Source organism: Montipora capricornis, chromosome 4 (assembly GCF_036669925.1).
Source record: "Montipora capricornis isolate CH-2021 chromosome 4, ASM3666992v2, whole genome shotgun sequence".
NCBI lineage: Eukaryota > Metazoa > Cnidaria > Anthozoa > Scleractinia > Acroporidae > Montipora > Montipora capricornis.
The window spans coordinates 20,448,334-20,473,333 of record NC_090886.1 but is presented as its reverse complement, the minus strand read 5'-3'; the positions used below and the strand labels follow the sequence as shown (position 1 = coordinate 20,473,333).

At 38.9% G+C, this 25,000-nt stretch overlaps 2 protein-coding genes, 1 non-coding gene and 1 pseudogene across 3 annotated transcripts in view; 1 reads left to right on the top strand and 3 right to left on the bottom strand.

Annotated features, from left to right (window-relative positions):
• Nucleotides 1-204, bottom strand: part of LOC138044529 (cholesterol oxidase-like) — a 12,358-nt gene extending 12,154 nt beyond the window's left edge. The window contains exon 1 of the mRNA XM_068891015.1: nucleotides 92-204. Coding sequence (XP_068747116.1) covers nucleotides 92-118 — 27 coding nt within the window. The 5' untranslated portion in view covers nucleotides 119-204. The remainder of the gene's footprint in view (nucleotides 1-91) is intronic.
• Nucleotides 205-9,726: 9,522 nt separating this feature from the next.
• On the bottom strand, nucleotides 9,727-9,799 carry Trnaa-ggc (transfer RNA alanine (anticodon GGC)). Its single transcript has one exon. It is a non-coding gene; the product is annotated as a tRNA-Ala (tRNA).
• Nucleotides 9,800-15,983: 6,184 nt separating this feature from the next.
• On the top strand, nucleotides 15,984-17,021 carry LOC138046268 (uncharacterized). Its single transcript, XM_068892942.1, has one exon. It carries the CDS (start codon nucleotides 15,984-15,986, stop codon nucleotides 17,019-17,021), a length of 1,038 nt encoding a protein of 345 aa, XP_068749043.1.
• A 78-nt stretch (nucleotides 17,022-17,099) lies between these two features.
• The window catches only part of LOC138046267 (ATP-binding cassette sub-family C member 4-like), a 20,275-nt pseudogene continuing 12,374 nt past the window's right edge, over nucleotides 17,100-25,000 (bottom strand).

Genomic DNA, 25,000 nt, shown 5'->3' with positions numbered 1-25,000 from the left:
AAGTGGCAGGATATTCAGCAGCTACACCATCCGAGCTAATTTTTATAATTACGCTAATAAACGTATTTGCAAATTTTTCAAGTCAACATACCTTAGTTTGTTTGCCCACAGCCGACATCGGTACCTTTGTAATACTGCGTTCCTGAAATGTAACTGAACACAAGAGCAGCAAGAAGACCACTAAATCATACGACGGTAACCGCAAGCTTTATAAAGAGCGGACACAATTTGCTTAAAAATATATTTGATTGCTGCACTGGTTTTGTCTTATGGCGCGTAGTGATTGGTCTATTATTCGAGCGACCATTAAGTCCGACATCCAACCCAACTGTGACTTTCTCGTTCTTTTAACAAGTCACTGATATATTCACATCAAATTGCTGCTCGTTAAGGCAGTTTTACATGAGGTATTTTGCTCCTGGGGCATGTTCTAGGGTCATTTTGCACGACCAGGGGTCAATTCAATAAAAAAAGTTACACTTGTAGTGAACAAGTTGAAAACTTGTTTTTACATGCGTGCCCGAAAATGAGTTCAATAAGTATAGGTAATCACATGATTTCGAGTGCAATTTGGAATAAATAAGCACGAGTAATTTTTTCAAAGACGACCAAAATTGCACGAACCCGTGCAATTTGTAGTCTTTGAAAAGTGCCTTTACAAGTGCTTTTTTATTCCAAATTATACGAGAATTATCATTTGATTACTTATTAATAATATACGAAAAAAATCGAGATGGTTAAGCAGGGGAAAATTACGACATCCAGGGCGCGCGCTTGATTTGAAAACAAAAGATTTGATTGGTTCTGACCAAATCCTATTGTTTATAAGTCAATCATAATCCAGAGTTTTGATGTGTAATTTGCACTGGTATTACATTTTTTGCTCTGTGTTACACTTGAACTGCACTGCTCTCATCCAATCAAAATCGACTAATTTTGTCATGTATATTATTAACATCATTAATTACAAGTCGTTCTTACAAGACTCCGCCTTTAAATTACAGGTGTGGTCCTATACCTGTAGAATTTGGTGCGAGTACAATTCAATAAACGTTTTACAGGGGTCCGACTTATATCTCAAACGTCCAACTTGTTAACCGCAAATCAAACTACAAGTCATGAGTTACTTGTAAGCTTAACATATGACTTGCACGAAATCCACGTGGATTCTCCGTCGTATAATGCTACGCACTGCAGGATTTATTATGCACATTTTCGCCACTAGCTTCCAGGCCATCACGGTTCAAAGCAATTGTTATGCAAATTTCCCCCTTATAAAAGGGCAGTGTGAAGCGTGACAAGTGTCTTTTTTTCGCGTGCATTTTTCCAGGCCGCGGTTATTCGTACACGTGTTCGCTATGTCGAATGAAGAAGAAGATCCTTCGGCTCCAACCGATCAAGAGACGCATTTCTCTAGCTTGGAAGCCAAACTGGATGCCTTGTCATCAAGTTTTGAAGCGCTGGCTCACAAGTTTGACGCTCGGTCGAGCGCTAGACCGACTGTGCCACAGAATTCTGACCTCGAAGAAGATTTTCTGCCGGCGGAAAACGATGATAGTGTACGACCCGGCAGAAAATGTCTTCAGTCACAAGGACGAAACGGCTGATCTCTCCTACGAGGACCTTTTTAAGGACTGTGAGGACTGCGGTCCTAAAGTCCATGACGGAGTGGCAAAGCGTATTGATAACGCTTGCACGAAAAAACCTGCAAAAGAACAGTTCTCAAAGATTCAAGCCAAATACCTTAGTCCCGAGAACTGTGAATATTTGAAAGTCCCTAGGGTTAACCCCGAGCTTTGGGACGACCTTTTGGACAAAGTTAAAAGTCGTGATGTTGGTTTTCAAGCCTTCCAAAAGGGCTTAATTAAAGGTATTGTCCCAGTAGCCAGTCTTGCCAGCAAACTCGTGGAAGCCAAGAAAAACAAGGCCCAATCCATTCCAGTGGCAGATGCCTACAATTTGGCTATTGACGCGCTAACGCTTTTGGGGAATTCAGTGTTTGAATTCTCGATGAAACGTAGAGAGATGCTAAAGTCGGAGGTTGCTCCGGGGTTCAAATCTCTTTGCTGCGAGTCCCAACCGATAACAACCATGTTATTTGGGGACGAGTTGCCCCAGAGCATAAGGGATATTTCGCAAGTGAAAAAAATGGCTGCTAAAAGTGTGAACTCCTCCCAAGCGTAACAAAATGCCTTTCTCGCGAGAGGAGAAAGAATGTATTTCAGTGGAGGTTGGGAAATTGTTGGTAAAGGGTGCGATAAGACGTGCGTCTTTTCATCCCAACCAATTCCTATCGAATCTATTCACAATTCCAAAGAAAGGCGGCGAGCTGCGCCCTGTTATTAATTTGAAACCACTGAACCATTTTGTGGAATACCACCACTTTAAAATGGAAGGCCAAACTTCTCTTTTGGATTTAATTAGATCCAATGACTACATGATCACAATGGACCTAAAGAATGCGTACCTATCGGTCCCGACCGACAGGTCTCAAAAACCGCTGATTGGCTAAGGTTGCCTTTCAAGGACGCGTGCGCAAGACGGTAACCACTGACTTATTGTTCACTGGCGAAAAACATGGCTGCCATCGAGTGTTTATCCGATCTCCGTCGATAAAAAAAAGACCTTTTTCAGGCCAGTAAAACGGACGAATGTTTTGACTGCATAGTGCGTTTTATGCCAGCGAGATTCTCTTTTTAGTTGTGGGCCACCGTACTTTTTAGCCAACAGTGCTACGAGGGAAATTTCTTTAACAATTTCAAGGTCAACGCGAGTCCAGGTTGCTGTGAGAGTGTTTGAGTGGAGCTTACCGGCTAATGGAGTACCATCTTGATTTCAATTCATGCGTTTATCTTTAAAAGGTGGAGCAAAAAATATATCACTAAATTTCCCAATGGTTTCTCTTTCGACTAAATATTTGCACACTGTTTCCGCGGGGGCCCGCATCTAGCATAAAATGTTAAGATTTTTGCATTTTTCTTCAAAATTAAGTTGTTAAAATGGCCATTCAAGTGGTCCATTGAGGCAAATTCATTAAGACGGAGGAAAAAAAAGAAATGCATGACGTCCCTGAAAAGTTAGAAATGTATTTCAGTCGTTCAAAGATAAATTTTAAAGTGAATTTAGCACCAATGTCATACATAACATGCCATATAAGCACCTCATATTGGGTACACTAGAAGGAAACCTTTTAGTTGCAATTATATTTTGCTGTAGTCATTTCAAGCAAATGCCAATCGTTTGCTTCCCTCCAAATTATAGAAATAACTATAGATTAGGTTAACTCTGAATAGCCAAAACAACAATACCGGTATTCCAAATTGAAAATTTGATTCAGAAATCCAGCTCACTAGCAGGGGGGATTTACTGTAACAAAATATTACTACAGCTAATAATACACTTTCAACACATTGTAGTGGGTTAATGTGACAACAAAAATAATTAATCAAGAATTGGTTTTATCTTCCAGCAATAAAACAGCAGGAGGATATAAAATTAGGTATCTTCAAAGTTTAGAAAACTTGTTGAAGGTGATTCAGTGCTATTATTTAAAACAAATTTCATGCTGGCCTCTAAATACTTCCAGTGCAATAGATTATTTAACCTCTCCATGTGGACTCTGGTTGCAACACAGTGGTTTCAATAATTTAAATCCCCTTCCATTAGATTTAACTCTTAAAAAACTCCATAACTTCATATTTATGTAATACTTGTTCAAAGTCATCGAGCAAAAGCATACAAAGCTACATTTGAAAGGGGTGTAATCCCATGTTGAAGTTTTCTGGAGAAGGCTTTCACAGAAATAACTGCTGTTACCTTTCCATGTGGAAAAAATATTTCAACATTAGGTGCAATGAATTTTTAGCAATTGCTTTAAAGAATACTAATCATTCCTACCATTTCCAAGGATAAATAAATTAAAGTTGAATGCAGTAAGTGTAAGAAGTAAAAAAACGTGGCATATTTTTTCAAACTGTAATCTATTTCAGATTCTTGATTTAGTCCCAGGATAGTACTAAACAATGGTGGTAAAGTAAGCAAACTGCCCCATGGTTCATACAGGTTTGATGACCTTTCATTCAAGGACTTTTCCAGGACTTTTCAAGGACTTTTAATAATATTCAAGGAGTCCATTTCCACAGGCACGATATCACATTTTTTCTACAGTCACTCCAAAAAAGCAATTCCTGTAAGAACAAATAATGTGGTACAACCAATGGATAGGATTCTATAGAATCATTCCTTCAGCTTTTCCAGCATGGAACTTAATTTTTTGTCTAAGGAAACAAGATCATTAAGTTTGTCCTTTGCAGATCGCCTCAAAGCATTCGCCTGAGTGACAAATGTTAACTTAGCAGTAGCCTCTGCTTTGGTACAAAGTTCATCGGCTGTGTCATTGAGTGACTTTATTTCAGCATCAATTCTCTTCTTCTTCTTTTTGACTTCTTCAATCTCTTCCAGCACACACTTTCTTTTTGACCGTTTCTCAACTGATGTTAGATGTTAATGCAATATTTTCAGTCTTTTAATGTCAAAATTAACTTATTTTGCTGTATCCTCAAGTATTAAAGGACTTTTGCATAAAATTCAAGCACTGCTTCTTCAAATTCAAGGAGTTTTCAAGGAGAAAATCATTTTCAAGGAGTTTTCAAGGACCTAACAGTTTTTCAAGGAGTATTCCAGGCCCGTGCAAACCATGTGCCCCAAGGGGGGCTCCCTTACAAAAATGACAGGGGTTCTTTTTGTTCCTTTTTGGAAAAAAAAATGTGGATTTGTACTGCCTATGATGCTGAGACCAAACAGCTGGCTGAGTTGCTGCAGTACATTTAAGGCTATCAATCTGAAAAATGACTGGAACTGTAAGACAATTTGGTACACGAGCAAATAACTTTTACTTATGAATAATTCATAAGTAAAAGTTATTTGCCAGTCATTTGTCACTTTAGAACTGGTTCCTCTAAGGGGTCAGATTTCTTTAGCCTACGTCCACAAAACAAGGTTCTGTTACCTTTAAGGGAAGTTTTTAAAAAAATCCAATAAGTGGCCTACCATTTTTATAGGGAATACCCCTCCTGAGCAAACTGCATCCTCATGTTTGGATTCCCATTGATTTAATGATATAGGCAAATTTGTTCTACAATATATACTCAAATACCATTATAGTCTTTATAATTTACTCCTCGAGCCACCAGCTTCAACTTTGATACTTTGTTCTAAAAGCCAAAGCAACGCAAAGCAAAGCATGGTGTAGGTGATGATTAATCACTTGTTTTGGTTCAAATGAAGAAAAAGAAAGTCAAACTAACAATAGCACTTTAACCCTTTCACCCCTAAACCGGCCATACTTAGCATTTTACTCTGTCTAACACCAGACGATTTTACTTGTCAATGGGGAATCCCCAGGAGTCAATGGGTTAATCACTCACTAAAAAATGTCCCAATAAAATATTATGTTCCACTAACGACCAAAACTGTACTAATAATTTGAATTACAGCTAAGGTCTGTCAAATTTCCATCTGAGTTACCTGACGGCTCTTACAGTACTTCTCAACATAAAGAAAATAAATTCTGTGGACTTAAACATTCCCAAATAGAAATGTTGTATATTCCAAATATTGTTACGTAAACTCTTCAAGATTTACCTGCTTCAGGAACTTCAAATTAATGAATATTTGGAATAATTTTCCTGGACTCCTGCAAACTATGTGCACTTTTTAATGGTTTGCCCTTTAAAAGTAACACTCAGAAATAATAATGCAAATACAACTGAGGCTGTTTTGCCTTATCTACAAGACAAGACAACAATATCCTTTATTCAAACACAATCAATATTAACGCAATAATACATGCTTGTGGGGTCATGTGCTAACTATAATAAAGGTACACTACAGGAAATAAAAGCTTAAAACTAACTATGTGACAGACATAGGATATCTACACATAAGGGATAAGAAAAATAAATCAATTGCTATCCAAAGATCTTATTGCAAATACACCAAAATGTAACGGTTGATTGACAACTAGTTCCCTGTGCAAAATGGTAGAGCATGTTTGAAGTCCATCAAGACCAAGATGAGAAGTTATGATAAAAACTCTAAACATATTTTTTACCAAAATTATTTTACTGCCGTCAAACCCAATGAGACCTTATGCATGGGACACTGTTTCTAGCTGCAGCTCCAAATCACATAATATATTAATACATTTTGCCATGTAAGAAAAGAACAAACATGTGGGGTGTAACCAAAAAAAGTCCAAGGCAATAATGCTTCCTGTCAGCCTTTTCAGGAAAAACTATCCACTGTCAACCATACTTGACTCAAAACAGATTCCTTGATCCAACAACACATGACAGTCCCCCGAAAACCAAAATTACATCATTAATACTTCCAGAAAACAACAGTCTAAAAAAACAAAGATTTGCAAAACAGTCACGAACCTCAATCTATAGAGATCTATATACATCTGTACGTACACTTCTGTTCTTCCAAACATTATTTTAACTAACATGGATTTTGATTTTGATTTTAAACTCAACTTAATTGCAAATCCATAACTTGGTAACTACTTGCACGCAAGGATCGTTGAGTTGTGACTGCTAAAAAGTACAATAACTTAGACATTCACCAGAAAAGGGAATATAAATGACCTTAAAATCGAACTTAAGACGAATCCAGTTTATTTTCACATCAAAAGAGAACAGCGTACAAAGATAAATGGACGATATTAAAGCATTTCTTAACGTGAAATCACAATCATGATGGAGCTATAACGCTAGACGAACGTTGAGCGGAAAAACAAAATTGTAAATAATTACTCACAAATTAGTTTGCGAAGTCATCTTTTGCACACGATCCGACTTAGTCTCGTCACTCTCGCCATTATATGAACTTCATGCAGTCGCTCCTTTCGGTTTAAATCCACAACAACACCTTTCGGAAGTGTTTTCTCAAGACCATTGGAACGAAAAAAAAGTCATTTTTGATATTTTCTTGTGGGAAAAACAACTTAAACGTAGTCCACATCTCAAGCTTAACAAACCATGGGCAGCTTTAACAAACGAGAAAAGCAGAGTCCGGTTCATCTTCCACTAGCAGCGAACATTTACACGAGAAGGAACCAGATAAGGGACAATATCTTTTGGATAACAACCGCCGATCTCTCTAAACTTCGTACAGAGGTAAACTAGAAATGTCGAAGGTGCAACTCAACCGATTATTAAAATTTGAACAAATGTACGAGCGGCCTGGTGAGAGGTTAAAGTACGTGGGGAAATCTCATTTGTCGTCCGCCATTTTGAAACATTGATGGCGGGAAATAAGTGAGCATGCTCAGTGGTTTTTGAGACCTGTCGTCCCGACCCATGCCGATCACTCGAAATATTTACGTTTTGAATGGGAATCAGATCTATGGGAATTCACTTGTCTTCCGTTTGGGCTGTCGTCGGCCCCTCGAGTATTTACTAAAGTAATGAAGCCCGTGATTGGTAAGGTTCTCAGGGAATAAGATCAGTGATCTACCTAGACGATTTGGCCGTGCTCAGCCGTTCCATTCAGTCGAACCTGGATAGTCAGTGTGTTATCGAAACCCTACAGTCAGTCTGGGCTTCACAATTGACTCGTCAAGTATGGCGGTCTCTTTGCCTCAGGAAAAGCTGAATAAGCTAATTGAAAGGGCTTTACACCACTCTAAACGATCTGTTCGGGAAGTGGCTGAGGTCATTGGATTGATTGTATCTTCATTCCCAGCCATAAAATTGGCGAGATTACACTATCGGCATTTGCAATTTTCTAAAATCAATGCACTGAAAGAAAATTTGAATAATTTCGATGCGGCATGCTCGTTGTCCCAGGGGCTAAAGATGAGCTCGAGTGGTTTTCAACTAGGTGTCATTTGTACAATGACACATCAATTAAGAAGCGTTCGTCAGTCATGGTGTTGACTACTGATGCGTCTCAATCAGGTTGGGGTGTGACGTTTGAAAATCAATCGACGAATGGCGAGTGGTCGATGGAAGAAAAGAAACAACACATCAATTGGCTGGAACTGCAATTGGTTCTGTTAGGGTTTCAAAGTTTTCTCTCCTAGTCATGCGGAGGGAATGTAATCAAAGTGTTTTGTGACAACTCAACTGCGGTTGCGTATGTCAACAACATGGGGGGGGGGGGGGGGGGAAATAGTGTCCCTGAATTGCATAGCTTATTCCATTTGGGAACTTTGCTTGTCGTTTGACTGTTCTATTGAAGCCGTTTACGTTCCTGGAGTTGAGAATGTATGCGCGGATAGGTTATCGCACAAGCATGAAAGCAGCCTCGAATGGAAACTCCATCCTACAGTCTTTAAGTGGATAGCTGAACGTTATTTTGCTCCAGACGGGGAGCTTGCCCCGCACAAACGAGGGAGCAAACGAAAGAGTATTGCTTTGGGACGGCTGATTTTCAACAGAGAAGCGCTTGGAATGTATTTTAAAGAAAACCTCCACTAAAACAAGAATACAAAATTTTTCAAACGTTTTCCAATGGAATCATTTGTATCCGAAATAAATGAATTTCAAAAACGCTTGTTTTGGTTTTCAAATTTCCTGGGCGCCGCCATCTTGAATAATTGTGTTATGATTGCTCTTTTGTATTTGCACAAAGAGCTTTTGTTTTAAAACAATAGGGAAACCATGACACGTCACAATTATTCAAGATGGCGGCGCCCGGAAAATTTGAAAACCAAAACAACAGCTTTTAAAATATATTTATTTCGGATACAAGCGCTCCCATTGGAAAACGTTCGAACAATTTTGATTGTGAGCATTATGTTAACTATTTTAAAGATATGTTCCTGTTTTAGTGGAGGTTTCCTTTAAAGTTAAACATGGCGATTTACTAAAGGGCTAATTCAAAGAAGAAAAATTGATTATTATGACGATGATGATGCTTGGACAAAAAGAGGTGTGTGCCACCTGCTTTTGAAATGCATAATTTCATAGGTAAAAAATGTAATTTGGCCAGTATTGCTGCAAAAAGGTTCTTCGTTACAGCTTTACTTTCATAGTCTTTCTATGATTAAAGTTTTATCATATAACTCTAGGTTGTCTCTATACAAGTCTATTGCAAGTTGTGTATTGCAGACACTACAGCACCTTCCTCGTGCATCCATTTGCTTTAATCATTCCATTTTGAATTTTGAGCTCAAGTCAAGAGTTCCAAAGGAATTATGGATGAAAACATCTGATTGGTCAATGTTTTGCATTTGCCATATTAATTCACGCGCAGCAAAACAATCGTCAGTAAACACGAGGGAACATTTGCAAATCTGCTCAATATGCCTCGGGAGCTTGCATCCAAATATTTCACCTGTTTCCCTCGGATGAAGATTTCCCTTGAAATGGTTGGTGACACACGGGAGGGGGCCCCTGGAGCATGCTCCGGGAGCAAAACCCCTCGTGTGTAGCGGCCTTTGTATTCGGTTGGCTTTGTTCGTTCTCATGGGAGGCTCTAATTAACCTCCTGCATTTCAATGACGGTATATCTAAACAAAAAACCCAGGTGATAAATTTCTCTATTCTCGTCACCAGTATACTGGAAAAAACATAAAAGCTTGTGAGGAGAAAATTTGTATCACTCACTCTTGGGAGTGAAAGGGTTAATTAGGTATTAATCATGAATCAACACGAACGAGAGAAGAGATCCTCGCACTTAGCCGGACAATTCAAGCAATTGTCTCTTACATTCTGGTGGCTCCAACGGGATTCGAACCCATGACTTCTGCAATGCCAGTGCATTGCTCTATCAACTGAGCTACGAAGCCATTCAGTTGGAAGAAGGTCAATTTGTTAGTCTTATTTGTGTGGCCTCATAGCTCAGTTGATAGAGCAGTGAGGTCTGACTCGGGATGCTTTACCTGCATCGGACCTCAGTGCTCTACCAACTCTGCCATAAGGTGACAGAAAGAAAATCCCACACTCACACTGTGTGATAAACCAATCAGACTGCATCGTGCAAGCCGCCATTGTTTTTTTAATCGGATGAAGTGAGATTTTTTAAGCCCATCACATAGCTAAGCAATGTCTAACCGAGGCAACCACGAGCTAGTTACTTGCCGCATGAAATAAATTAATCAATTCGAGGCCTCCTCAATTCTTAAAGAGAGTAGCTAAAAATGCTGAAACGACAAGAAGAACAATGTCTCAAAAAGAATCGCTGACCGTATGCAACTTCACTGTCAATCAAACAAATTAGTTCCAGTTTCCAACCCAATTGCAAACACTGCTGACCAGTTTTGAGGCTGGACCTGTTAGAGAGTATTTCTGAGAACAGATAACATCCCCTACAGAGTGCAAACTGTTATCTACCGATATGATTTTAGAAAAAACAGACAGAGAAACAAAACGAACAAATTCCTCAATGGGTGATGGTCAATAAAAAGGATAATTAAGGTTTTCTCGCATAATATCTAACAGCATACCTCAGTAACCGATGCTTCCTCTGTTGATTGTGATATTGCTATAGGCATAGTAATTATGGTCCGATCACACTCCAGCTCTGTTAGTCGCTCGTATTGAGTCTCAGCCCAACACGATGAGAGCCAGTCCGGCTTGGAATAAATTCATAGACACGGTGTGTCGTGTGAAAAACAAATATCAGCAACAACAAGAAAGCGGAAGGGGCGCTTCCGCTAAACTGTTATGAAATTCTCTATTTCAACAGTGTCAACGTTTAAGTGTGTGTGATCATGCCGTGATAGAAAAAAACACTAATCCATGCGTCAAATTACTCCGAAAGGTGAGTAAGGCACTCAGAAATCGTTTGCCCGGATAACCGGGCTGGCTGGTAGACGCAAAACTGTTTTTCTTTCCTGGCTTTACCATTTAACTTAGATCTCGGCCAACCGGGCTAGCTCAGTTAAATATGCTGCATTCTCACTTTGCCGAGATCGGGAACGAACGTGCTTTGGCGGGAAGTCGTTGGTTCACAATCGCTCCAAGCCGGAATGCATTGAATTTCATCGACATTTTGCTAACTGTTATCGGCATAATCGTTGTTTATGAACATTTCACAAGAATGATGAACAATTTGTGTCCGTAATATAGTCCGGGGGCACCCAACGACAATTTTCGGTGAAATATGTGTTCCGGGAGAATCAAGTTGTTGTAAGAATTTCGGTTCTACGTTGCCAGACAACTATAGATTTCTTTACTAAAACATCAGCCGCTAAAAGATTCGCAACCAGGGAAAAGTATTCCCTTACGTTTTTGGAAGGGACATTTTTGACAGGTCAAGCTTCGGATGAGCAAATGGTTCGCCGGAAAGTTCTCAGAAAGTAACGTTCAGCTAGCAATTTCCGAAATGAAGATATGAACATTCCCTAAACTTTTCGGACACTTCAATTTTCAGCAAAGATTTCTGAATATCAAATTCTTCTAGGTGATAAAAACATCTCTTTTTTAGAGACTCTTAATACATTACAAGGAGTCTAGAAATGTCTCTCAAAGCCTTTTGGCTTAATTTGCTTGTTGGTGCCCTTGTATAGTTGTATTTTAGCCTAAGGGTATTGTGCGAAAACCTCAACCATGATCCGATCCGGTAAACCAAGTTCGCAATAGATTTTTTGGGAGTAAGCTTTTACCTTGTTATTTTCCAAGGTTAATTTAGACTTATCAGTTATGCAGGGCCGCTGAAGGTAAAATGCTTTTGTTTTCTATATATTCGGGAAATTCCGATGATACTGATCTCGCGTATTTTTGAAAGGTTGTCATAAACAAAATCATTCTACAAAATTTGAGATCGTGGTGTTCGGAACTTACAAGTTCATTATACTTATCATCAACGTTACAATATTCTAAAATTTGAAACAAAACCGATTTTATGAGAATAGCCTACTTAGGAAAGGAAAAAATACCCTTAAAAGATATTTATGTAATAGTGCGTAGTGGCCAAAGTAGAGAAAGCTTCCAAGTTGGTCACTTCACTTAAACAATTATCTACTGCATTTTCCTTCGCATTTATTTATTAAAATGTCCTTTGAAATTAGTTGGAAATGGCATTTCCGAGACCCTAAACTTCAGAATTTTCAGGGGGGAGCGCGCCTTCAGACCCCCCTACTTTGGAGCCTTCGGCAATCGAAAATTTTTCGTGTGCACACACCTTCAAAATCTCACGCTACGCCCCTGAGAACTAACTGACATAGTACGTACTTTGTATTTGAAATGTCACCAATATAGGTATAACTAGGGCATGTATTGTGATTTGATGGAGTTGACTTGAGCTTCTTCAATAATTGACATGCAGTGCGGGCATTTTGACTTTACTGGTGCATTTCCTTCAGGAAGTAAGTTGTGGCAAAGATTAATGTTCAATTAAAACACTAGTTTCTACTGCTGCAGGGAAGATGAGAAAGAGGACTCGACTGAACTAATCAGAGTGCATTTTCTTATATCTATAGAAAGAAGTTCTTAGACCTTCAGTGTTATTCACGTTTTGCTGAGTTATTTTATTTTATCAGTTTCTCAACATTCCTTATTAGTATGCATAACGTTAATCGCGGAATTGCGCCAGATGGTGTTGCAGAAAACAAATGAATCATACTAGAGGAACGACAGAAGTTGGCTAGTGTGTTTGCGTTCCAGGGTAGCGAGATGCTCTTTCTTATAACCCATGTACATATGCATGCCTATGGCAAGTGACTTCCTCCGTATTGTCCCAAATATTCTTCCCTCCGTCACAATTCCTTCTCTCTGGACAGTTCTCCATATCGCTGTTGACACCTGTTAATAGTGCTATATATATTCCCCTCGTGAAGATTCGTCACGAGCGCTTTTGGCGGTTTCTTTATCGCTGACAACAATTCCTACAAATGTACGTAGAATCGATTTCCATTTTACACTCCATAGATAACAATTCCGCTCGTGCTTTAAAAAAAATAAACCTCTTTGACCATCAAAAAGATTTTTATTCCTTTTTTTTTATCGTACGCAAAATACACACGAACTCATCATAAAATTTCTCACGGTGGTTCTCACGGTGTTGATGTGGAGAAATAAAAATAAAAGCCGACTAAAACTCGTTGTTTCAATGATGTAATGATCGATGGGTAATAACCAATCAAATCATTTTCCACACATTCCAGGAAATATCACGTGGTATTGAACATGATTATCAACGGTAAATCACAGACGCTCCTCTCCGATTTTTTTTTTGCGGAGAGTGGGAGGCTGTACACAGGCTATCCGAGGTCAGCTGTATTTTTCCTAAGTTGACTGCAGACCAGGTACTGGTTTTCGATTGGATTGCAGGCTCTACCCAGGTTAGCTCACCTAAACATAAACGAGGTTTCATCTTTCGCGCGCTTTCTGTGGCTCGACGCGGCTACACGGCCATACTACATCAACTATAGTTTTTACACAGTCAACGCTTTTCGTGTTCAGGTGGAAAACGGTTTGGAAGACGGCGGGTCTAAAATACACGTCACATTCCACAGGTCACTCGTTGCAGGTCATTGTTTTACCTTTTGGAAAGTAATCAAAACCATCAATTTGGCTAACCCTAGGCCTAAGGTTGGTTTTTAGGCCTAGGGTTATCCATATTGAGGGTTTTGGGTTACTTTCAAAAAGGTAAAACAATGGCCTGCAACGAGTGACCTGTGGAATGTGACCTGTGTTTTAGACCCGCTGTTTGGAAGATGTTTTCTTTCTGCATTTTCCGCTGGTTTGACATATCATGATACCTGTGGTCCACACTGGTGACTACGCAGTTATTCAAGTCAAGCATCGGAGGGATATAAACTTAAAGATGAGTGTTTATTTTTAATTTGCTTGGAGCTCCTTTTTAGAAGCTTTGATAAGGTTACACGATGCCTGGAGGACCTATGTCTAGAACAGAAACGAAAGGAGAGCGAACGACAACGACAAAACAGAATACAAGTAATAGCTCATACTTAGTGGAAGAAGTTACTCCGGGAATTCTTTCCTTGGGAACTAAACCGTTTCTTATTTTTACAGATGCGTTATTTAAAGTGCTGGATGATGCGTATTTTAAAAGGTGGTTTAATCAGTCCTTCCTTTGTTCAGGAATGAAAATCGAATTTTTATTGTCAATTGGAATTGAATAACAATTATCTGTACTCTTTTGGACATAAAGAAAAAGTTGATTTGTTAGTTTGTTTTGCTCTAAAATGCGAGCGAATAAGTGCTTTTTAATCCGTTTGCCCAACTGGCTTTCGTTGTGCCTCGACAGTGACAAGAGAATTTTGCCCTTATTTATGTCATAAACACGCAATCGCAATAAGTTCTCGTAAAATTTGGTGGAAATCTCACTAGCTGGTGTTTTCAGAAGTTAGTTTAAAGCACCTAAACGTTATTCCTTCCTCCTTTCCTTTCTTGGTTGCACTGCCGTATTTTGCCGATTCCTATTCCAAGCCAACCTGGTGTGTTTCAATGAAATACATCAAAATGTCAATGATCTTGTTTTCAGAGGAAAAGTGGAGTAAAGTAAAATCAATCAATCAATTGATTTTACTTTACTCCACTTCAGTACTTCGTACTTCAGTACTTCGTTCAAAATGATATATTTTAGATTGCACGGAGATGAAATCGTTTTTGAAAAAGGTCGTTAAATGTTATGTGTTTAACGATTTTAATTTCAACGTTTTAGCTCCGCAAATAATTAAAAATTGGCCTTTCTGAAATTCAACAGGGAACTGGGGCGAGTTTCAAGTTTTAACTAACCGATAAACTGACACTACCACATGAAAGATCATGTTGAGATTGGTCATTTGGCCAAGTATGGTGCTTTTAGGGTGAACAGAGACCAAGTTATGGACCTTGAAACATGGTTCAAAATCCATAAAAAAGGTCTCTAATTTTGACAAAGCGTCCCCCAAAACCATATAAACTCTAATTTTTTTTATCGCTTTAGTGACAACTGTAAAATCCCGTCATGTACCTACAATTTTGAAAGAAGCCGCGATTAAATGTATTTTCCGCTGGTATTCCAAGTAATTAGTTGCGGTGTTTTAATTTCACACCTGCCGCACCCACTAGTGTGCATTCTGTTTTTCATGTATGTCAGGATTGGCCAGTTGTTAGTATTTATACCCTCCGCTGTCTCTTGAGTACCATTCACGCTTGCGGTTCCATAAAGTTTATTTATCTTTCTGCTTTCCCGAGGCGATTCTCAACGACTATCAACACATTTTTCGTCCGAATGAAACAAAAAATTTTAAAATGCATGTGTATTCATCGACGAGAGTCATTGCATCGCCAAATGGTAAGCTTAAGTTTCACTAAGATGTATCTTTTAATCCCGGTCTAGTACGTCTCCTACACCTGAAGCGTACCTGATCTTTCATGAGTGAAATCAATTGACTTTCTTGACGATTCGAAGCTTTCCCTTACTTGCTAATCTTTCGAATATATTAGTCTTTCGTTTCTATCAGCACAAATCACGGCACAAGTGTTGGTCCAGAAAATACCACTGGAGATCTCCTTTCCAAGCGGCGACTCGAGATTGAAAAAAAGCTTTCGTTTTATTTCATCTTTGTTTCTGATACCTTTAGCACAAAGTTAACAAATTTCCTCTTTCGATTTCGTAGAAACAAACATGTGCGACTGTTTTCGTCGGATTGCGCCATCAAGTTCAGGGCTTGCGAATGACGTCATCCCCTTTTTGGCGCGAGACGCAAATGAAAACTTTGCAAGCGAGACAAGTCGACCTCTCGCGACTTCGTCGCTCGCTCATTCACTTCGCGTACGAAAAATCACTTCTGGGGTTATCGTGAGGTCGACTTGTGACAAGTCTAGCCGTCTTGTGGATCAAGCTGTTCTTGAGCTTCTTAATTCAGACCGGGTGCGTATGGGTAATGAGCAGCCTTTTGTTGCAAATCCTTTGTCAGTTTCTGTACAACCATGCGATAAGAAGAGGTTATTCTCGATTTGCGTCATGTCAAGAAGTCATTAATTAAGCAAAGTGTTAAGTATGAGGACTGGAAAATTGCTATGTCTTATTTTGTGAAGGATGGGTTCATGTTTTCCTTCGATTTAAAAAGTGGTGACCATCATGTAGACATTGCACAAGAGCACCAAACTTTTCTGGGGTTTTCATGGCGTGCGCCTGATTCCATTAAGGAAATATTTTATGTTTTTACTGTGCTCCCGTTCGGTCTGTCCTCTGCCCCTTGGGTTTTCACTAAGGTTTTGAAGCCTTTAGAAAAGTATTGGAGAGTACAGGGTCTTTGTATAGCCATCTTCTTGGATGATGGTTGGGCGATTGTTCAGGATAGAGAAAGTTGTCGCATTAAGGCCCGGGCTGTAAGGGCGGATTTGTGCAACGCAGGTTTTGTTGTCATTGAAGATAAATCGGTATGGGAACCCACCCAAGTATTAGACTGGCTGGGTATTACCTGGAATGCTGCATTAGGTACTTTTAAAATTGTGGAAAGGAGAATTGTTAAGATCATTAACTCAATTGATCATATTATTGAAGCTGATTTCAAAGTTTCCGCGAGAGAGTTGTCTTCCTTCACACGTCAAGTTATCTCTACCGGGCCTGTAGTTGGTAACATTGGCAGGATAATGACCAGACATTGTCCCTTGTCCACTTCGTGCAGGGAAAATTGGGATTCTATATCCCTTCTTGACGATTACTGCAAGGAAGAACTGCATTTTTGGAAGGAAAATATGGTTAATATCAACACTAGGTATTGCTTTGTAAGTAAGGTACGAAGTTATTTTGTGTATTCTGACGCCAGTGCCACCGGAGGTGTAGCAATTATTGATTTTAATGATGATGATTTTGTGTGCCACAAAACGCGGTCGGAGAACGAGAAAGGTCAAAGTTCAACGTGGAGAGAACTGTCTGTTATTGAGTTTTCTTTGCAATCATTTGCCTCAGTGTTGGAAGGATCACATGTTAACTGGTTTACGGATAGCCAAGTAGCTGCTAAGATTGTTGAAGTGGGCAGCATGAAATTAGGTTTGCACAAAATGGCCAGAAGGATTTTTGATATTTGTTTCCGATCGGGAATTCCGATTTAGATGTACAGTGCATCCCTCGCACTTCGAATCAACAAGCTGTTTATATAAGTCGTTTAATTGATACTGATGATTGGCAAATTACTGAAGAATTTTATCTTTTTCTTGATGACTTGTGGGGTCCGCATAGTGTAGATTGCTTTGAAAATTATTATAACCACAAGATCCCCAGGTATTTCTCGAGGTTTTGGAATCCCAATTCCTCGGGTACTCGAGCTGGTCGGGTAGCTGCTGTATCAGAGTCTTCAATTGTACTTCTTCTAAAGCTCTCCACAGCTCATGATCTTCATACAAAGAAAAAGGATCTAAGTTTCTCCTAACGCTGCCGCTAAAAAGAACAGGGTCTTGAGGTATTACAGTCATAGCTCTGCGAGACGCTTGCAGATTGAGATCCTTGATGTTTAAACCATCGATGATAATCTGAAACAAAATAGAGGGAGTGTTCAAGCTCTTAAGTGGATCTCTTCAGTTCCAATCTAAATTATTTATGGTCTCAATGGCATTTGGTTCCCAGGAGAATTAAATATGACTATTTGCAAATTCTTGTCTCCGGAGGCCGCGGTTCTTTTGGTCAGCATCAAACATGATGATCTAAAGTGCGCGGTCATAATGCAGACTTATTTTAACGATTCGCAGCAACTATTGTTCCGAATGTTTCACGCACTTTGTCGATCGAAACCAATCAGAAGTCGTCAATGTTTGTTTTGTCTAAAAGGGTCGCAGTCTCCTTAGGAAAAGAATGTGTACTGTGTAGGAATTCCCCACTTCGTAACTTCCGTTTAAAACAATGTACAATGTATACCTACATGGATTTGTGAATTCTAAAAAAAACGGAAAGATAAATATAATAAACATGCTGATGTAAAAAGACCAAACTGTACTGTTCTTACCTTATATAGTAATACATCGAACGGTCTCTAGAACATGCATGAGGCAGTTAGAAAGCGAGTCGCAGCAGAGAATAAACATCGCTTCTATGAAAATATGACTATAACGTAATCAACGTTGTCATAAAAGTATAGATTATATAGGTCATGTCCAACAACAAAATCAGATCCGTCCTGATTGAAAGAAGGAAAGGATTCATTTTTGCATAGACACATTGAGATCTTTAATTTGCGTGAAATCTCTTGACTTTCATGCAGAAGATAAGTTGGAACCACTTCTTGGGTGACCCAGATGGATGTCAAAGCTTTCATTTTACTGATACATCGAGTGAATATTATGGACAAATAGAACAATCCTACCTTGCCTTCAGGTTCAGGCATACGAAACAAAGCAGCCACTAAAGACGATTTCCCAGCTCCTGTGCGACCTGCGATACCAACTTTCTCCTTTGGAGCAATTCTGATGTTAATGTTGTTCAAAACTTTAGGAGCACCCTTAAAATACGCCAAAGACAAATCACATAGCGTCAACCCTCCTTCGTATGGCCACTTTCAGGAGGTAGTGTGTCGGTATTATACCCAGGCTCCGAATCGATGCTGGCGTAATTCATCACCCTTTCCACTGAGGTCATATGGTTTTCTGTATCTGATGCGATTCGGATGGCATACTGTGTCATATCAAGCATCTGGAAGATGTATGTTAGTGTCATACCTGCTAAAGCTGAAAAGAGGAGTAGGTATTTCAGGTAATATACGAAAATGTCAGCGCCTCACCTGACTATGGTCTGATTTACCATGATAACAGTACAAAAGAGACCATTCTCAAAACCCATTTGATACGTTTGCAGGAAAGAGTAAAATAACATAAGAGCATACTTTCAATACAATTTTATTGCAGTCAGGTTTTACAGACAGCTACAGACCTTACAAAACAGCTTTGAGAAAATTATCATGTTACATAAAAGAGAAAATAATCCTGATAAATAGCCTCAGTGATGACTTGCTCATTTTACTTTAACTAACAAGGACCGTAAAAATTTCAGATACCTGGACTTTGTGTCACCAGTAAAGCTCCAACTGGCACAGCTAGAAAAAGAAAATTAACCAATGTGTTCCCGCAAACCGAAAGCCAACGTGTGGCGGCCTTTAACATCAACAATGCTGAACTGTTTTTGTCGAGATACCTGATATCAAAATAAATAAACCATTCCTTCATTAATAGTTATCCAAGTTCAAATGTCCGTTCAATTGTATAGCTTTATGTTTTCTTGATTTTATTTGTTCTTTAGAGTACTAGATTTGCGCCCTTGTCATTGGCGATACAAGACCATTGCACATATTACATAAGCCGATGCTTTAAGCTTAGCTACCAACCTATAAAGTCGCTTAATAAATGCTTCTTCCATCGAAGAAGATCGGATTACTTCTAATCCAGCCACAGTATCCGCGATACAGGAGTACACAGGACTGCAAGTCATTGCTTCTATTCTCCTGATCTCACGGGATGATCTCAAATAAAACTTGACCAAGAAAATGAACAACAACATCAAAGGAGTACAAACAAAGAAGAGCCATACATTGGAAATAGCTGAAAGAACACTGCCGCTGAACGCAAACAACAGCAATTGAATTGCAAAGAGGGATTGTCCTGGAAGAAGATCATCCATGCAGCCAGTGTCTTTAGAGAAGCGATTCAAAATGCGACCGACTGGATTTGTATCAAAGAACAGCGCTGGTGCTTTGATTATTGCCTCTGTCATCGCACCATGAAGGTTTTTAGAAGCCTTAAGAGCCGTGAGATAGTAACAAAACGATGACACAAGCGAGAGAAAGAAACAGATCGTTACAATTGCTCCGTAAACCAGAAGAGTTGCGTGGCTCTTTTGTTGTTCGTACGGCATCTCTGTCATCCTTGAAAGCCACCAATAGGGTGCTGTCCACGATACTAGACATGCAAAAATGGACAACAACACACAATTATTAGTGAATAAGGGATTTCATCAACATCTAACCTTTTGATAAGGGGAAAGATCATCATCTCTCACCATTGATTCTGAAGTAATATGCTCTGCCTGATAATGTTAAGAAGAAGACTGACTAATTATAGGGGATAAGAAAGGGCAAAACATTAAGTAAGACTGGTCATGAATTAAGTGGAGCTTAAACGGCAATGGAAAAAATGCTTCAAATTGATGTTTAATTCTTGCAGTCTACCGCAATGCATAAGATTTCTTTGCGTCAGTTGAAACCTTCTTACCTTAGACGCACACAATAGAGCTCGAGCATATTCAATAAAAGGTAAAAAAACAGTGAAAAGTATGAAGGATCTAGATTATCGTGTGTGTTAATGTTACAGTTAATTTAAATTCAGTTCAATTTTAATTTCAACCTAGGTCATTTTATTTTTAGCCTGTGTACAGCCGCCCACTCTCCGCAAAATTAAATCGGAGAGGAGCGTCTGCAATTTACCGTTGATAATCGTGTTCAATGCCACTTGATTTTTCCCGGAATGTGTGGAAAATGATTTGATTAGTTATTACCCATCGATCGTTACATCATTGAAACAACGAATTTTGATTGGCTTTTATTTTTATTTCTCCACATCAACACCGTGAGAAATTTTACGATGAGTTCGTGTGTACTTTGCGCACGGTACAAAATACGAATAAAAATCTTTTTGATGGTCAAAGAGGTTTATTTTCTTTTAAAGCACGAGCGGAATTGTTATCCATGGAGTGTAAACTGGAAATCGATTCTACGTACATTTGTAGGAATTGTTTTCAGCGATAAAGAAACGAAAGCGCTCCTGACGAATCTTCACGAGCTGAATAGCACTACTCAAAAGATTGTCCACTCGAAAACGTCTCCTGCTATCCCTTACCAGTCAATGTAATCCCAACGCCGTGCTCGGACCAGCCTAGCCATTCTCAAAAACAATCTACAAAGCGCGTTGCCATGGAAGATTTGAGATGTGGACATATCGAGGAAAATAACAGCTCATCGGCAACGATCTGTGCTGCTCTGACCCTAACCCTAAACCCAAATACATCGTTTCCTTTAAAGAGTGCTTCTATGCTATAAAGCCAAGGTATCTTAAAACTATCGGAAACGCCCTTCAATGCACATTTGAAATCTACCTAATTGACCACCATTTTGAGAATTTGGCTCCAAAGAAATATGAGCCACGCAAATTTTGGTCAGCGTAGATTACTTAATAATGTTGCAAAATTATTCCGGAACACGATTACCAACGGTAAATCACAGACGCTCCTTTTCAGATTTTTTTTTGCGGAGAGTGGGCGGCTGTACACAGGCTAATTTATTTTAAACTAGATTAAAATTGATAGTAGGAAACATCAACAAAAACCCACCAATTATTAGCAAGTTAGTAATAAATTGCATGGTAAGTAAATGGGTCCTAGAGGTGGGTGGATGAACTTAGTGTAGCTTTAAGAGGTACTATGACGAAAATCACGTCTTTCCTATCTAAGACATTTTGAAACATAAACAAGTAGTCTGCGTGAGAAGAAAAATGCTGTTTACTTTTTTCAAATATCTTTTTTCGTTCCAGAGATATTCGAGTTTTTAAAATATGCAAATTAGCCAAGTGATGACGTCATACACCCAACCAAATTTTGTTCAAATATGATGAAAGAGATATCTCAGCCAATTTGTATCAGAAATTTTTGATTTTTTGCAGTAAGATTGTACTAAATGTTCTCCACGATATGAGCTTAACAATTCTGTTACCATGGCATCATACTGGGTTCCAGACCTCCCCCATATTATGAGCTTTTCTGGCCACCTTTGGCGTTCCATTTTGATATTTGCTAACAGCACTTCATATGCATGATCCAGCAAGCATATAAATATGTTAGCACGACTTTGTGGCCTTGTTTAACATTTTTCAAGCTGAAAATCACCAACATATTGAAACCAAGTGGGTGGGGACTGGAAAAGGGTGAGTTGCCATGGGAACATAATTTTTATAGCCATAGGTGTGTTTCCTGTAGAACTATTACACTACCAAGTGGTCTGCGCTGTAAATTGGCTGAGGTAGCTCTATTTATATACTCAATATAATATTGGGTTGGCCTATGACGTCATTAGTCATCTCATTTGCATATTTTACCCATTTTTCAAACTTAAATATCTCCGGAACTAATGAAGATATTTGCAAACGATAAATGGTGTTTTTGTTCTTTCATGGAATTCTATGTAATACACTCAAAAAATCAAGGGGTAAAAATTTGATCATAGTACCACTTTAAATTTTTCATGAGTATTTTATAAAACCCCAATGGTTGTTAAGTCTAGGCGCTGATTTTAAATGGTTAGCATTAAGGATGGCGTTAGGCATACTGTGCATGATAACCGATTCTACTTTTCTTTCTCAGAGCTTTTTAGAAGGACATTGTTCATTGATGAATCTCCTTAGGAGGGCAGGGCGCAACAATATTAAATTATCTTCTAAGGAAGAAAAGAATTAAAACGTACATGATGTGTTTTTGATTTTTTATTTGTTTAGTTATTTGCTCTATCTTTTGCTTACCGTACTTTGAATTGGTAATAATCAAAAGCAAGTAAAACTGACAAAACTTTGAAATATCAGGAAAAAGGGTTTTATCATCTATTGATCAGAGGCCATTTTGTAGGCTCTTGTAAGTGTTATTTCTTTTGAATTTGAATTTTTTAATTACATCCCCCAAAAAAGGGAAAACCCTTTTTTAGACAGTTCACAATAACCTAGGTTGAAAAACATCGATCAATCTACGTTGAAATTAAATTAAGCTGAATTTTAATTCAACCTGTAACATTAATAACAGTGTAAGTTTTATTTGTGTGAAAACATCAATAAATCACTACTTACCCTACTTACCACTTACCCTGGACTATCACAAAAAAGGTAAAAAGGCCAACCAACATTTCAACTGGAAGAGCAGCTCGAAAATATCTCCAGTATCGCCACCATTTCACAGATCCAACCACTCTGTCCTCTTCTGCATCATTCAGGTCAACTCTCTCGTCCTTCCTTTCAACAGCAACAGGCTTGTCACTTGACCCTTCAAATGTTCCAAGAGGCTTTTCCAGTGAATCCCACTCTGTGCATGTTCCTCGCACCTGAGTTGTACCAGAAAAAACACCTTTCTTCTGTATATGTATTTCAATGTCTTTGCCTTCTTGGGCAACGGTTCCATTCTCAAGAACAAAAACATAATCTGTCTGTTTGAGGAACTGCATTTGATGGGTGACAAGAATCCGGATTCGCCCTGCTAAAAATTCTTTGACACATCTATCAAACAAATGTTTTCCGACCTTAGCATCCACGGCACTCAGTGGATCATCCAGCAGGTAGATGTCAGCATCGGAATAAATCATGCGTGCCAGGCTAATGCGTACACGCTGGCCACCACTTAGTATAACTCCACGCTGTCCAACTTCAGTCAGGTCTCCTTTTGGAAAGCTATCCAAATCGATTTTCAAGTCACACACTCGAATAATCGCGTTGTACGTATTCTCCTCAAAATCCTTTCCAAACAAAATGTTCTCTCGCATGGTACCAGAAAATATCCAAGGAACTTGGGATAGATATGCAATCTTACCGATGCAGGATAAATGTCCAGTTCCCCTAATATAGCCATTAGCAAAGATGTCTTTCCGCTTCCAACGGGACCTGTTATGCCTACAAGTTGTCCATTAGCAACTTTCAAGGTGACGTCCTTCAAGGAAGGGCAATCAAGCGTATCGCTCCAGCAACATGATACTCTGCTAAGGATAACCTGTGGTTGACTTTTTGGAGAATTGTCATCGAGTCTTCGAACAGAAAAGAGAACTGGTTTGTCATTTCTAAAGCCCTCAATTCTCACAGGACGAGGGTTGTACCTCCTTCCCTTGAAGAAAACTCCAGGTGCAAAGGGATTTCTTTCGTTTCCTTGAAACGTTGATGTATCGGAAATGTTATGAAGTAAATTTTGCACTCTTGCAAGAGCGGTTTTTGCTTCCATAATAAAACGTAACGATTTTCCGATGAATATCGTCGATATCATTTTCAGATTAGCTAGGGCAGATATTAATGCGAAAACTTGAAATGATTTCAGTTCAATTCCCGAGAAAAGAAGAGCGAGGACTGAAATGAACCCTGCAATGGGTGTGGTGGTGAAGAAGAGAGCGTAAATGCTTGAGATGACGAATCCTCGCAAACGATGAAGAGATAGTTCTTTCCTACAATAGAAGTATAGGATCAAGTTAGGTTCTTGGGGTTATGAACACTAAAATAAATAAATAAATATCTTAATTTTTCTATAGCGCGCGAATCATACGACACAAATCTAAGATATCTAGTTTACAATATAAATATGATAAAGTGATGTAAGTATGAATAAAGTAACAATTATAGCAATAAAATTATACTGATGAAAATTACAACTGATCAGTAACTGATTATATTCTATTTAAGTTCATATGCCTTTTGGGAATGGTGACTTTTTAAGTCGTCTTTTAAAAGACTGTGAACTATTTGAACAGGGACTGCACTAGGTAATTTATAGCAGAACGCTGGCGCAGCTGCAGTAAAACTACGATCACCAAGTGTGCGTAGAGTTTTTGTTCTGGGTGCACGTGGTTGCAATAAAAATTCACTAGACGATCTTAGACTATATCTAGACACAGTCTTGTGGGTAATACGTTCGCTGAGATACGCTGGTGCAAGTCCATGGATAGCTTTGTAGGTAATAAGTAGGATCTTGAACTTGATGCGGTATTTAATAGGTAGCCAGTGGAGTCTTCTTAAAATTAGTGATTATTAATCTGTTCTTTTTGATTGGTTAATTTGATTTTGATGACGGTTATCAAATCCAGTAATGCATGAGTGGTGTCCGGATCATCTTACAATAACAAAAACCTGAGCAAAGCTTGAAAATCGAGCAGGATTTTGAGGTTGCAGAGCGTTGTAAATGCGATGATTTTTGGCACGATGCTAGCAAAATTATCGACAAGTTTTTATGGAACATTTTCCTCGATCAGTTGAATAATGTTAAAGTCACCCTGTTTTGCGGCCTGTCTCATTTTTCAGTAGCACTGAAATCTCCCTACATT

Bases quoted from the DNA above. Each gene is read 5' to 3' on its own strand.
- LOC138046268 (XM_068892942.1), top strand. From the start codon at position 15,984: ATGTCTTATTTTGTGAAGGATGGGTTCATGTTTTCCTTCGATTTAAAA.